We start from the raw sequence: 14,008 nt of genomic DNA, 5'->3' as shown, positions 1-14,008 counted from the left end.
TCCGATAAATCGTCAATTAAATGGAATAGCAATGATCAGACGATTGGAGCGCATTAATTCTTGAATATAAATTGGAACAGACATTCATTTTAGACGATAGATTCATTAAACCACATTAGTCGACTGAATGATGGCGATTAATCAATAATATTCTATTATTCATCAATTTTATTCGGAAAATTCTCGATTAAATTTTACTGAAGAATTCAGAGGTAATTTCATTCTATCGATATAATTTGGGGGTTTAATTTTCTTAATGAAACTATCGCATGAATAAATCACCAAATAGAATGGAAAATATGAGATGGTGGGAGTGGGATTGCTTCATCACACATGCGGATTATGAATAATTCAAAGTTTTCGATCAATCTGAAATATCAATGAATTAATTGCACTCAATCACCCTATGACTCCCTTATTAACTTCTGATAAATCCTCGACTCAATAGAAGTGCTTCACCACCTTTAATCACTCATCAAGTGATCCTCCAATTATATCAATCCCACCTATTTACAATATATCCATATCCCCAGTAAACAGCATAATCCTGTATTGCTTCATTGAATTTCTCGATTTATCCAATCCCCTCTCATCTAAATGACGAAAAATCCCCAGTGTATTTGCTCTCAATTTCTATTCGAAAATTCAACATGGACACGCTAATAACCCGGTAATAACGCGACAGTTTGTAGGACTGGACCCACCGAATTGTTGGATTCAGATGTTATTCATGATACTCCCCAATGTGTTCTATTTACTATTGAAAATAACGTCATCCTCGGGGTTTGTTTGCTGTCATTATCGAGAGAGTATAGTTCGGTTGAGTTGCATGGGGACAAGTTTGGGTGGCGCGTAATGAAATTAACTTGGTCGTGGGCACACACAATTGTGCTACATGCCGAGGATAGCGTCGCTCTTCCATTCCCCTTGTCCCCTCCCCCCCCCCAACCATACCAACCTATTTGAATTCTCCAGTTGATAGTGTGCGCGTATACTCGTGTGAAACGTGCGCGCAATTACATAGTGAAATGGTTAACGAGCGTGATTTGTACGTCAGCGTGTGTAAATTGAAGGAGATTGGGAGATACTCGAAAAGTTTTGGCCAAGTTTTGCGCTCATTATGGAATCATTAGGCGCATATTAGGAATGTAAATATTGTTTGATGGTACCACTAGAGAAATAGTCTACATTAAATAAATTAAATTTTTTTATTCTGATCAAGTAAAAATTTTTTTGTTAGAGCAACTATTCATCTTTAAATTATTCGTGCAAATACGATGATTGGATGTGATAATAAAAATTGGTAGAAACGAGACGAAGTTTACGTAAATGTAATGCAGCGATGCAGCAGAATTACGCCTCATCTTCAACAATAAAAAAAAATCCGTAAAATGTGAAAAAAAACCTGAAATTTCACTCTGTCCCACCGAGTTGTTTTGGATTAAATTGAGGATGAGATGGATCCTCGATTGGATTGGGGGAAGGATCTCGTAGAGTATCTGAAGATAGAGATCCCTTTACTGCGTGGAAGAGGCTGGAGAGGATATAGACTCGGGTGGAAGTGAAATGGCTTATGAATAGAGCGATTTTTCATTTCGTACATTTCATTCGCCTGGGGGACTCTCATTTTACTATTATCCATTTCCATTCGTGAGTGTACGAACTCTCCTGCACTTTAAAGGCTCACAGCAATTCCATCGAAGCCCCATTAATTTACAAAATTGATTTTAATATTGTTAACGAGCTGATTTTTCTTTCAACTCCAATAATTTCTGTCTCCCTCATTCCTCCATCAGATATCAGTCCAATTGAATTGGAAATACAACAGAAGCGGTCAATCAGGAGGAAAAATTTTCAACGTGAATAATTTTCAAGTGGACTCTACAGTTCCAATTAAAAATATCCATCAGTCAATAATTAATTTATTAATTGGATTGCATGTAAAAATATCGTTGCAATTGCAGTCACAAAAAATAAACTCGACTCATGCGAGAATTTCCCGTTGGTTTTTTTTTTTTATTAACTTTTTGGTGACATTCATAACGATGAACGGAGGACGGGGCTCGTTGGAGCATCACTCGAAGGGTGAGGAAGCACCGACATCCGTCGTATAAAATGAGAAAATCAGTGTACAGTGTACGGGTCAATTCCTGATGTAACGAACCGATTCTCTTCTTACGCGAGCCATAACGCCTGGAAAATCGGCACGTCGATGTAATTAACCTAAATTCGATGTAATCACCGGGAAATCGTTCGGGATTATAGTCCTGTGGCAACGAGTCCAGGGGTTAAGGTCGAAGGCCATTAAAAGAGCATAAACTATTCTTCCCTATATTCTATCGAATAAAAGTCTCCACCACCCCTTGTAATTGAGCCGTGACTTCAAAAAGACGAGTAGCTGTACTCCTGTTCTTCTAAAAATATTCTAAAAGAATGAAAAAACAGAATCATAAAAAAAGTTAATGTTCGTTCACTAATTTTTTTATCAATAACTTGGCTGAAATTCTCTCATCGTTTGTTCGAATAGCATTAAAAATAAAAACAAATCAAAATCAACGATGTACTGAAGATACAATTCCCCGCTTCGCATCATGAAAAAAAAAAGAAAAGGTTCATAAATTTTTTATTCCCGGAGCGGGAAAATTGCAAATATGCGACAGAAATGCGAGTGACGCTCACTAATAAAATAAACACTGAGAGCTTGTAAAAAGATAAAAATTCAACGAGGAAAGACAGATATTACTCGCTGTCGTTAGCATAGTAATGAGGATCATATAGGGTCTGCTCAAACTAGCTTTACGAGTGCGCCACGCGTCGCTTTTCTACCGATGGTTTAATGAGTGTACTTTTGAAGGCGTCCACTGGTCATACAAATGAGCCGATCCCCGAGCTGTGTCACTGGCCAGTGGTTACGACGGCAAATAGTCAGACATGCGAACAAACGAATTTCAACCAGTAAAAATTGCTGAAATTAGTGAACAAAAAATGTCACAATTTCCGACAGCAGTTTTTCTACAGTAATAAAAATTTTAAAAAATATCATAAACTGATCCGTTCTACCCCAGCAATAAATGACGCCAAACTCGTCGAGACGCGAAAAAAATAATTACCAATGTTTGGGTTTATTGAAAATTCTCGCAACGTTGAATCGATGCCCAGTGACACGAATCGCCGTTTAATAACGTTTTTCGTTTCAATATAAACGAACGCCCGATAATGTTGAAACGACAGTGGAAATAGCAGTAAACTGTACAGAGGTTGAAAAGTTGTTTGGCCCCGTTGTACTTTTCCGCGGTGAATGCACGTAATAAAAACGTGATATCTACGTTGGCCCGACACTTTGGCAACCGGAGTTGACAGTATTTCATCCCCCCAATGACTCTCGGAAATGTTCATTCGTTGAGTATACTTTTGAAATATGTATTTTTCTCCATAAACATGAGGGTAATCGATAATGCTCATTAGAGGGCTATGGAAATTTTGTGATGTCTATTTCAACCACGAAATATTGACTAGAAATTGCGCTGGGTTATGTTATTGAGATAATTGAAGGGGAAATTCGAAAATTTTCGCATATAATACCACAAGAGCTCCGAAATTATCGGATATTTCCCGATAGGTTCGTTGCAAACAAATGAACGTGTCAAGTTTTCCAGTTTAAAAATCACGAGCGCGAAGCGCGAGTGATTTTTCTGGAAAACTTGACGAGCTTATTTGTTTGCAGGGAACCTTGAGGGAAATATCAGATAATTTCGAAGTTCGAGTGGTATTCGGGGGATTATTTTTTGCATCCAAATCTTGGCCGATAGAATTGCACCATGAGACATAATTTTCAACGAATTGCCATTTAATCTGTCAGATACAATTGAGGGTTACTTCAACATTTGTTTTTTTTTATATATATCAACATGCAAAATTTCCAGTGAAATTTCCAAGAATATCCGCTGAAATACCGTGTTGACTATACAAAATAACGTCGAATGGTGCAATCCTATTGGCCAAGATTTGGATGGGAAAAATAATCTACCATATTCTTACTCAAATGAAAATTGAAAATGATAATTCCTGCAATTGTTGGATTTAAAATTAATACCAATAATCTACGTAAAAAAATTATATTCGTTTGGAAGAATGGGGTAATTGGTTTATATTGAGATAAAGACAGAAAAATTAATTAAGTAAATTCAATTTTTCTTAGTACAAGATATTTCGTTCTTACTGTCAATTTAACTGAAAGTATGACGCAAAAATGTTTAGTTAATTTACTCAATTAAATTTTGTAAATGAATTATTCACGAAAATTTTAACTGAATTCAATTGTGAAATTAATATTTCCGCATTTCCATAAGCCCATTAACCCTCGTAAATAATAAACACTAAGCGTGATGTAATAAATCTCCCCAAGTTCCGAAAGAAACAACACGAAACATTTTCAACTAGTTAAGTTTAATTATCGAGCACGAAGCAAGAGTACCTTTCCCCAGAGATAGTTGCCGGCAAAGATCTACTAAGCTGTGTGTGATTCATGTATACGCACTGTATTCCCAGAACATACATACATGCAGAGTTAGCAGGAAGTGCAGACGGAAGTAGTGGCAGAGAGAGGGAGAAAGAGAAACCCCGGGGTATTCCACGGAGTAAATCCCATCCGGTTGGATTTTAACTTAGAATTTATTGTTGACCCGAGAAATTATTGTCTCACAAACTGCCTTTCCCGAGTATACGACTGCTGTGAGTGGGGCTTGGGGTAAGTGAATTGAGGGAAGCAATATAATCAATAATAAAAATTCTAAATTAACTGATTCAAATCATTACGACGTGCAACGAGTTCATTTAGTCAGAAAAAAAATTAATGAAGTCAATTAAAAATTCAAAATAATATTTTTTCATTATTTTGAAGAGTATCGCTATTTTCGATTTTTCAACAGTTATTCAAAATTCAATCTCATCTTCGTTTATCACAAAAATATATAAATCGACAATTTGAAAATTGAATAATGCGATCAAATGAAATCTACAGATGAGACTTGAATTCCCTCAAGCCTCTCCTTTCATAGCCCTCTATTCATTAAATAACATTCAGGTCGACAGCAGTGATGAGCTTTGCTTTGTAGGTCACATAAAAATTTATCACCCTGGGATATATCAGTTTCGTGGAAACCGGGTTGTGTCAATTAAATACGTCATCCTGAATATTCATATTTCATTTGAGAATAAATCACTAGATTGACAGTGGATTTTTTGTGCAATGACAGAGAGAGAGAGAGGAATTCAAATTGCAAATTAATCAAACAACCAATCAAGGACAAGTAATTCCCTCTCTCTCATTAATTCAATTGAAGAAAAGCGATAATTAAATACTTCTCTAGGTGAAGGCTAGTTACGTGAATATATTGAACGGCTAAGGCTTTCAGAAGACTTGCAAGCAAGGGGGAGGGGGGAAAGGGATAAACTAATCTATTGCGAATAGTTTTCACAAGTTTACGGTTATAACTGGTGAAACCGGATGACGCTATGAAACAGTTTGGGGCTCTTGTTTCGCGAAATACCTCCGGTGTAATAGACAGCTTTAGGGGTATTCCACAGAAGCTGGTAAAACTCTCCTTTAGTGCGCCGTATATGGTGGTGTGGGGGTACTTGAATGCACTGTATATGCACAGCTAGATGTGGATCAAACAAAGTGTTTTATCCACTTATAAAATCTGGAGTAGACTAAAAGAAAATAGTGCGAATGTACATTTCCTCAAATGGAAAAGAAAAATTTCTCAGATGAATTCAGTGTATCATTATTGGAAACTTATTCCTGAATTTTCAACACTGACAGCTGATTTTTAATCCATTATTTATTCACACCGAATTTTTATGAATTCTGATAGTGTACAATCAGTGTCAAGTCATGAATTTTAAACTGCAGTGAGAAATTGCATGAACTATTGTATCTTATTTTTTAAATTTGATACGTTAAAATTTTATCTTAAATTAAATTCATGAAATATTTTCACGAGCATTTGTAGCTCTTTGGTGGAGCTTGTTCTTTCTGGCGGATTAAAAAGCGAAATTTAAGAATTAAAAAAAATATCTTCAATTGATAGTAACCCAGAAACAGTCAGGAGAGGCTCAATTCATTGAAATGGAAAGTGAATTGGCTGACAGTTGTATCTCAAAACAGGATATAGAGTGTCTTCTCCGAACGATATTGAGACTGAAATATCCATGTGTACAGCTGAATGTTACTGCTAACGTAACTGCTGGAATAGAAACCCTCTCTGCAGATACGCCCGGTCCCTCTGGGCATGCTGCGATGCAGGTGACCCGACCTACATTCGAATCTGGCACGAATTTCGACACAAACCCTGTTCCTGACTCTCTACCTCACTCCCACCCCTTCCAACAATTCCAACCCCCAAGGATCTATGTAGTACTGTGACAACGGAATATGTTCATCTCCAGTTTCATCCGCCACTGAATCTTCGTACTTCAGTGAGACGGATTAACATATTTCAGATATCTTCAGCGAAACTCGACGATTTATATCACATGCGCCGCATACACAATATTATGGGAATAATTTCGGCGTATGTGAGTGTCATTAGAATTTCCTTTGAGATATTTCGTACAAGTAGGGCTTACTTTCTCCGTCAAAAATTACGTGAAGTTATTTTATAGCGAAATTTATTTCATTTTGATTTTGTTCCACATTTGGACATTTCTAGATTTTTTGGGATTTTTGCTAGAAGTGTGACATGACTTTTCTCTTATCAATTTGGGAAATTATTTGTATAGGAGAATATCTATTTTTGTAATGTCTTTCAAACGTCTCTGACAAAATTTTTCAGAGATTATTCAGTCGAATACTTTTGGAGACATTTCATTCTTCAGAAGATCTTTGGACGAGGATTTCCTTCGAATGTCTTTTGAAAATATTCAAGAATTGATAATTATCCTGTGAGTCAACGTGACTCTTATTTCTACAACATAATTAGTCTCGTCCAGCAATGATTCTAGTTTTTGTTTGTCCATGTGTGGTCATAATATTGCAGAAATTCCCCCAATTTCATAATGTAATAACTAGCATTGTTCCCTGATCCAGGAAATAAAACTTTTCTCACCAACATCAGCCCTGAAAAATCAATGATAACAGCTTCTGGTTACCCAGAAGTTTTGCAAGATCAAACGTTAAAGGGAAACACCAACAGACTCCCCAAAGTTATCAAACGAATATAGCCCGAGTTAACTCGATTTCGAGTGGTATCTCGTATAAGCTCCTACTCCCCCCTTTCGCCAATTCCCAACCGCGTTAACACAGTTTATAATCGCTATAGCGCACGTGGAATATGTACTTGTGTGTTGTCGAGGAACTGAGAGTCAACCGCAAGACTATTGGGTGGCAGGAACGACTGTCGTATCATTGGTTTTCTACTTCATTTCATCTACCATTATTTGAAAAATATTGGTGACTTACCTGATTGTTGCAGATCTTGTATTTTATGCTCCACGATTTACCTTTGCAGGGCTTACGCCGGCAGCGTCTCTGCTGTCGTGATATTCCGCCCCCACAGTTTCTGGAATTACAAGGGATTAAGTAAATTATTGTGGAATTCGTGGAAAGGGATGAAGAGGTTTTCAAAAAACTGATGTTTTTTTTATATTTAATCAGATCCTTGCTTCAAAGTTTAAAGGATGACGTTGATTTTTTCATTCGTAGGATTCAACGAAGGGATTTCTAAGGAACTTAAGTAATTACGAGCTTTTGTTGTATATTACCCAGCAAAATGCGAATGGAAGTGCGAGTTTTCCCAAGTTGTTTAAAAAAATTTACTAATGCTCATGCGATTTGTCATTTTTTTGTTAGACAATAGATAGTTCCTCTTTTCCAAAAATGAATCAATTATCGCTGAACTTCCCTGTCTCGTCTAATTAGTGAATTGAATAATCTAAAGTTTCTCAAAGTGTCGTCATCTAATGAAACAAAAATTTTCTCCATTCTCTTCGACAAAATGCATCTACCACGGTAAATCATGAAATCCGCTTGTCCTTCACTGCAAACTTCATCCTCTCAAACTTGAATTCCACCTAAATTCATACCAGTAAAAATGTTGCATTCAATTACACCCAGAATTGTATTTAAAGTGAAAAAAAAAAATCCAGAGCAACAGAATTATTTTTATTTCTTCCTTCCTGCACACGAGAAGGCAGAAGTAGGTCTGGCTAAACCGACCCGCTTGGAAACTCACACTTTATGAGAATGAACGTGGCACTGTGATATACCCCGTGATTTAAAAAAAAAAAACTTTGGAGAAGAAATATAAAAGTCCGGGGGAGGGTTTTGGAATTATCGAGGGTGTGAGAGTTTTATTTGGCATGGGTCGTAAAATAGATGCTGTAGTTCACGTAGTTGCTGTCTGTACGGTGTATTGGAGCAAGTCGTAAACTATAAAGTCTTTGTGGGACATTGAACACGGTGAGTGGATCATATCGACTTGAGTTGATTCACAAATTAATTTATTCGAAATACATTTTTCCTGGATTTTTATTTTTCAAAATTGTACTTTGGTAAATACTCATTTACTCAAACGTGAATGTTATTATGGGAATATGTGAATTCACCTATCATGTCAATAGTGTTGTTTCACATCTGTAGTGATTGACATAGTTGTCGAGACAAACAGGATAATTTATTTCCAATGAATGAATGAATTTTGAATATTTAAGAAACACGTGAATTTTAACGTCTGAATTTTTTTTAACAACCGAGTGATTTTTACCTGGTGCATGATGACCACTTCGACCACGGTGACCACTCACCCCATGAGACCGCCTGAAACACAAAAAGCGTGTGAATTATTTTCGACTCACAACATGTATCTCAGTTATTAATTATTCAACATATGAAAATAGGACAATCCTTCCACAAGTTTATCAATTATTGAACTTGTGGATGGTATTTAGTCCTCGCCCTCACAACTCTTAATAACTCATATACTTCAGGTTCGTCAACGCCTGTAACTCAAGCCCCTCCACAAAGTTTTAATGAAGGTCTTGCGATCGATCAAAGTGCGGAATAACTTTGGCTTATCAATTTTACAACATCATTCTTTCGATATGAGTTTAAAAATTAAACGCAGAGAAAATTTTCTTCTTAAATCAAGAACACCGGCTATCGATGCTTCATCATTTACTGAGCTTTTCAAGTGTTTCCATGGCCTCGCTCGTACGCTGAGAGAAAAATGAGATTGTTCTGAACTAATTTTTTTTTTAACATTGAGAGAAATACGTTCTCTGTATTAAAGGCGCCCACGGCATTGAATGTCTTTAAAAAATGGCTTTTTGGTTTGAGATATAGGGTAATATATTGGGGCTGGTCACTTCTATCGATGTGCTATCGTCTAAAGCCATTGATTTCAACTAAAGAGACATCGTGAATAAATATCAAAAAGTGAAAAAAAACAGGACGAATTGAGATGCAACCGGTGAGATGAATTCTTTAGTTGGTACGACATACTCTGGAGTATCTCGGGTTCACAGGGTGTGAAAGAAAAGTAGGTAGGAGGTGAAGCAGAAACACTCTGAAAGATCGATGAGGGCTTACCAACTGTAATATGTTACTCGGCGGATAGTCTCGATAGTGCTAACTGGCCACTAAGTGAAAAATCTAATTTCTTGAATTTTTCAAGGCATTGTCAGATTGCATTAGGTACATAAATTCAATCCTCGGAGATAAATTACGGACTTCATCACCAGCAATTGAATTGCAACTGTGGAATTACTGAAATCATTAAGTGATACAGAATTATTTCGATTATAATCCATCTGCTCTTTGACACAGATAAAGAGGAATACAAATTTCGCAAATTCTTCCGAAGCCAATCGATTGTTTATTGATAATCTTCTGTAACTGTCTTCGGAAGGGCTTTCAGAGTTTCCTAGAAAATTTTTCTCCTGAAGATCACTTCGGATCATCAAATAGGAATTTTTTTCATTGGAAACTAACGCATGACATTGCGTCGTTTCTGCTGAGTTAAAAGAAGAAAATCTAACCAAGGAGACCGTGAAATCGATTCACTCGACGTAGTGCCAGCATTCCCTAGCTCTTCTCGATCTTCGATGAGCAACGATGGCGGAAATTCGAGAGGGCGAGGGAAGCCCCGCGTGAAGTGCTTTTTCATTATAAATTTGTGCGTTCATCGATTGCCGTGAGAAGGGCAGCTGTATGCCCATCTTGAAGCTTCACCAGGCACTTTGCCTCTCGATTAGTCAATGAATGTCTGATCCCTACCCTACTGTTCCACCGTGATGTACCATCACGTGCGTCTACACCCCTTCATTTTGACCCCTCTTCTTGGCTGCACCAGACGTATAAAAAAATTTTTTTTTCTCCCCACCATCAGAGACGGACAGACAGGCTGAGGGATTTCAATTGAGAGGGCACTTGTAGTCTTTCAATGGAATACGTAGGGATAATGTGCTTGACGAAATCGAGAGATTTCTGATGGTGGAAGGGCTGGCTTGTTAGAAGTGACAAAAGGTGTCTCAATGGTGGTGTCTCGTGCTGGTGACGTCTCTGTACTTTTCAGTCAATTCGAGAATACAGACTTGAGGTTATGGATAGGAAACTATAGAAATCGTTGACGAGCTGGAGGACTATGAATTTATTATTTCAGTAGAACGGGGAGAAGTGAATAATAGAAGAGTGAGAGAGTTATTGATTCTCTTGAGCTCGTCAGATTGTCAATTCCAGAAATTATTGAGGACTTGGGCGAATTTATTTTGAAGGGGTGTTCGGTTGATGTTCAATGCTAGTTGAAAATTTCCTCCTTGTGATTTATCTCACCAGAAATTCGAAAATTTTGACGCTTATTTGGAGATTGAATATTGGATGATGGGACTATTTAATTACTCCTACGGTTTTCAAGATAAAAATTTTGAAAAATCCTGTAGAGATATAAATTATTCTTAACGATATCAGAAGTTGATGATTCCACATGTTCCCTTGTGTTCATCACCTTGTCAATTGCAGAAATTATCGAGTGCTGGATGGAATTAATTTCAAACTGAAGTTCAATTGTAATTCAGCAAAACTTCTGACTTCGGTCTTTCCTCGATTTTAGTACCTGGTAAATTGGGAATTTCAAACTTTTTGATGGGTCCACTCGGGATCCCAGGGATATTGAAATGAAGCCATTCAATACTCTCCGGCCAGCTACTACTTTATTTTCTATTTGTTTCGTCATATACTATTTCAACAGAATTAATTGTTTCTCTGAGCCAGAAAGCATAAAAAATTTCAGTTCAATCAATTGGTGTAATATGATATCCATTCTGAACATTCAGGGTTTCATTAATAATGTTGCCTGCCAATCAACCATCAATTCAATGAAATGGAATATAATGAAATAATTTTTCAAAAGCGCGTAAACTCAGAAATTTGATAAATATATTGTTGCGAAAAATGTAGTAAATTGCCAACAGTCTTCGTCCGCATCTTGGATATCTTCAACTCCTTATTCATCTATTCCCACTCACCCTGAAATTACAATGTACATTCGGAATAATGAATACTTCCCTGAAAGGAATGCCAGCGAGTGAAACGTGTCAAGAGGAAGAAAGGAGTGACAGAGGAAATGCCCCGTTGTTTTGGCCTCGCAGAATGCCTGAAAGCTCGTGGGGTACTAAGATGTGGAGGAGGAGTTACTCACGAGCTATCGGGTTCACGGTTGAAGCAAGGGTAGTGCCGCCGAAAACCACCAAGACGGCGTTTGAATAATGCAGACTCGAGGACTCGGTTAAAATTGATCGAAAATCCACCTTTTCCCTACGTCTGTGATTCTTTCCCACTTCTCCCTTTTCCCCGTTCTCTTCCGTTCAGTTCGAGTAAAACGTAAGATTGATTTTCGATTGGAAATACGAATGGGAAACGTATTGGTTAACCGCTGCGCCATCAACTGCAGAATTCAAAACGTTTTGCTTTTATTTGAAAATCATCGGGATGCTGAGGGGACTCATCACCAAGTTTGAAATTCACGATTGCCAACGGACAAAAATTGACGATGGAACAAACACATGAATTTTTTTGACTTTTACTTGAATTACTCCATTTACTTTTATTGATTTAATTCGGTCGAGTGCTCGATAATTCCGGAAGTTGATAATTTGAGATGACGAGAGGATTCGTCCATTGCTTGGTGAAAATTACTTGCTCGTTTGAGAAATATTACTCAACTCTTGGTTCATTTTTCTCGAATCGCTAAGCAGTTGACCAATTTTATTGAATCGTACGGTAATTTCTATTAAATTGTCCTCCCTACATAATAATGTCGATTTAATCCTTCCACAACATTTTTCAGAATGGAAAATTATACGCTTTGTGAAATAATAATATGAACTCTGCGTTTATTCCACCGGTAATGAATCTAAAAAATTAATGAATTACCGAGCAGAAATTGAAGCCATTGTAAGCTCATTTTCTCGCCCGTTTATTAATTCAAAAAGCATCCCAGCAATGTAGTCGAATTAATGAGCACTAGCACTAGCACTGATTTTCAAATGTAAAGGATTACTTCAAAATAATCAAGATGCAGTCTAAATAAAACATAAGTCCATGGTATTCGTGAATATCAGCCAGTGAGCCAGTGAGCTTTCTCTGTGCACCGCAAATCATTCTGCCCAAGATTACCGCCCCTCCCAACTCCGTTCATAATTGTTGTTAATGTTAATTCTCCCTAATCCACCGAAAAATCTCAATCCCATAAAAGTTCAAGGCTTTCCATTCAGCAAAAATACCGTCCGGTGATCGCATTTCGAGCAGACTGCATTATTCAAACCCTCCAACGTGAAATGCGGCCTCTCCGAAGGCTTTTCCAAGCCCTCAAGTACTTCTCCCCTTACGCCGATTGTAGGTGTCAATTTGTTCTCTCTCCACAAATCCCCGAATCACCTCTCTCTCGGTAGCTTTACCGAAGAAGGCCAGAGACAGACAGCTAGATACCGGGACTGAGGTCGATTCAACTTTGCCTCTGTGTGATTTCAGATAGCGTTCGAAATAGTCTTTGGGAATAGGCGACGAGACATGAAGGTACCGGGTAGTTTTAGATGGGGTGGTGGAGAAGGAGGAGGGAGGGGTAAATTAGACTTCCAAATTATTGAAAGCAAGCGGAGGAAGTGGCTCCACTCGCCTTTGCTAATGGTGGTGGAGGGTAGGATAGGGTAGGGCCACTTTCAAAAGATCTCAGATAACGGTATCGAGAAGATTCAACGTCTGACCTCACTGGACTCTTTAATTTTGGTACACGGTTAAGTGTGGTCAACTGGGTATCGTTTAATCATCAATTTTCGGGGATAGTTTTTTTTTATCTGGAGAACACTCCAAGGGGATTCCAGTGGTAACCATCGGAGGTATTGGAGATTCGAATGATTTTCGGAGTGAACAGGTTGAAAACGGCTAATGACATCATTAGGGAGCTGGCAAGACGATTTTTCTTGGTTAAAAATTTCTAAGGAGACAATTTTTTCGGAAAAACCTGATCGAATCAATTACCATATTTTTAAACTCGAGAAGGGCGATATTGAATAGTCAAAATACTGCATTTTTAATTCATGAATTTTTTCAATGTTTATTGGAGTTTTTCTCCTAAAATTTCGCTGTTTGTTTAATGGTCCTGTTGACAATCCTCACTTGTCTCGAAAATAAATAAAAAAAATCACTCAGACGATGAATAGAGGAATAACGATAGGTGATAAAAGCGTGAATATTCCAGCTTCGTCGATGCCTTTTTCATTCCTCTTTACGCGCGACGCCTGGACAATCGAAAAATCCAATGTCGAAGGCGCAAGATCGTTACATTTTATACGAGAATTCGAATAGGCTACTCTTTGGCCCACGCGTAAAGTACAAATTTCCATTCGTTATAGTCGTGAAGAGAGGCTGGATGTTTCGAGTCAAGTGTCCGTTAAATACGGAATGATATCCAAGACAGACAGGAACTTTATGACATTGTAAAAGCTTTGGCCC

General features: G+C 37.6%; 2 protein-coding genes across 5 annotated transcripts in view; one reads left to right on the top strand and one right to left on the bottom strand.

Annotated features, from left to right (window-relative positions):
- The window catches only part of LOC135173056 (peptidyl-alpha-hydroxyglycine alpha-amidating lyase 1-like), a 122,137-nt gene that overhangs the window by 37,086 nt on the left and 71,043 nt on the right, over window positions 1-14,008 (top strand). The window lies entirely within an intron of this gene.
- The window catches only part of LOC135173041 (protein madd-4), an 85,898-nt gene that overhangs the window by 17,839 nt on the left and 54,051 nt on the right, over window positions 1-14,008 (bottom strand). For all 4 annotated transcript variants that reach the window (XM_064139621.1, XM_064139622.1, XM_064139623.1 and 1 more), the window contains 2 exons: window positions 8,766-8,818; window positions 7,463-7,562 (listed from right to left, as the gene is read on the bottom strand). In XM_064139621.1, the coding sequence (XP_063995691.1) occupies window positions 7,463-7,562; window positions 8,766-8,818 (153 nt within the window). The remainder of the gene's footprint in view (window positions 1-7,462; window positions 7,563-8,765; window positions 8,819-14,008) is intronic.

Source organism: Diachasmimorpha longicaudata, chromosome 2, assembly GCF_034640455.1.
Source record: "Diachasmimorpha longicaudata isolate KC_UGA_2023 chromosome 2, iyDiaLong2, whole genome shotgun sequence".
Taxonomy (NCBI): Eukaryota; Metazoa; Arthropoda; class Insecta; order Hymenoptera; family Braconidae; genus Diachasmimorpha; species Diachasmimorpha longicaudata.
This window is presented reverse-complemented; position numbering and strand designations above follow the sequence as displayed.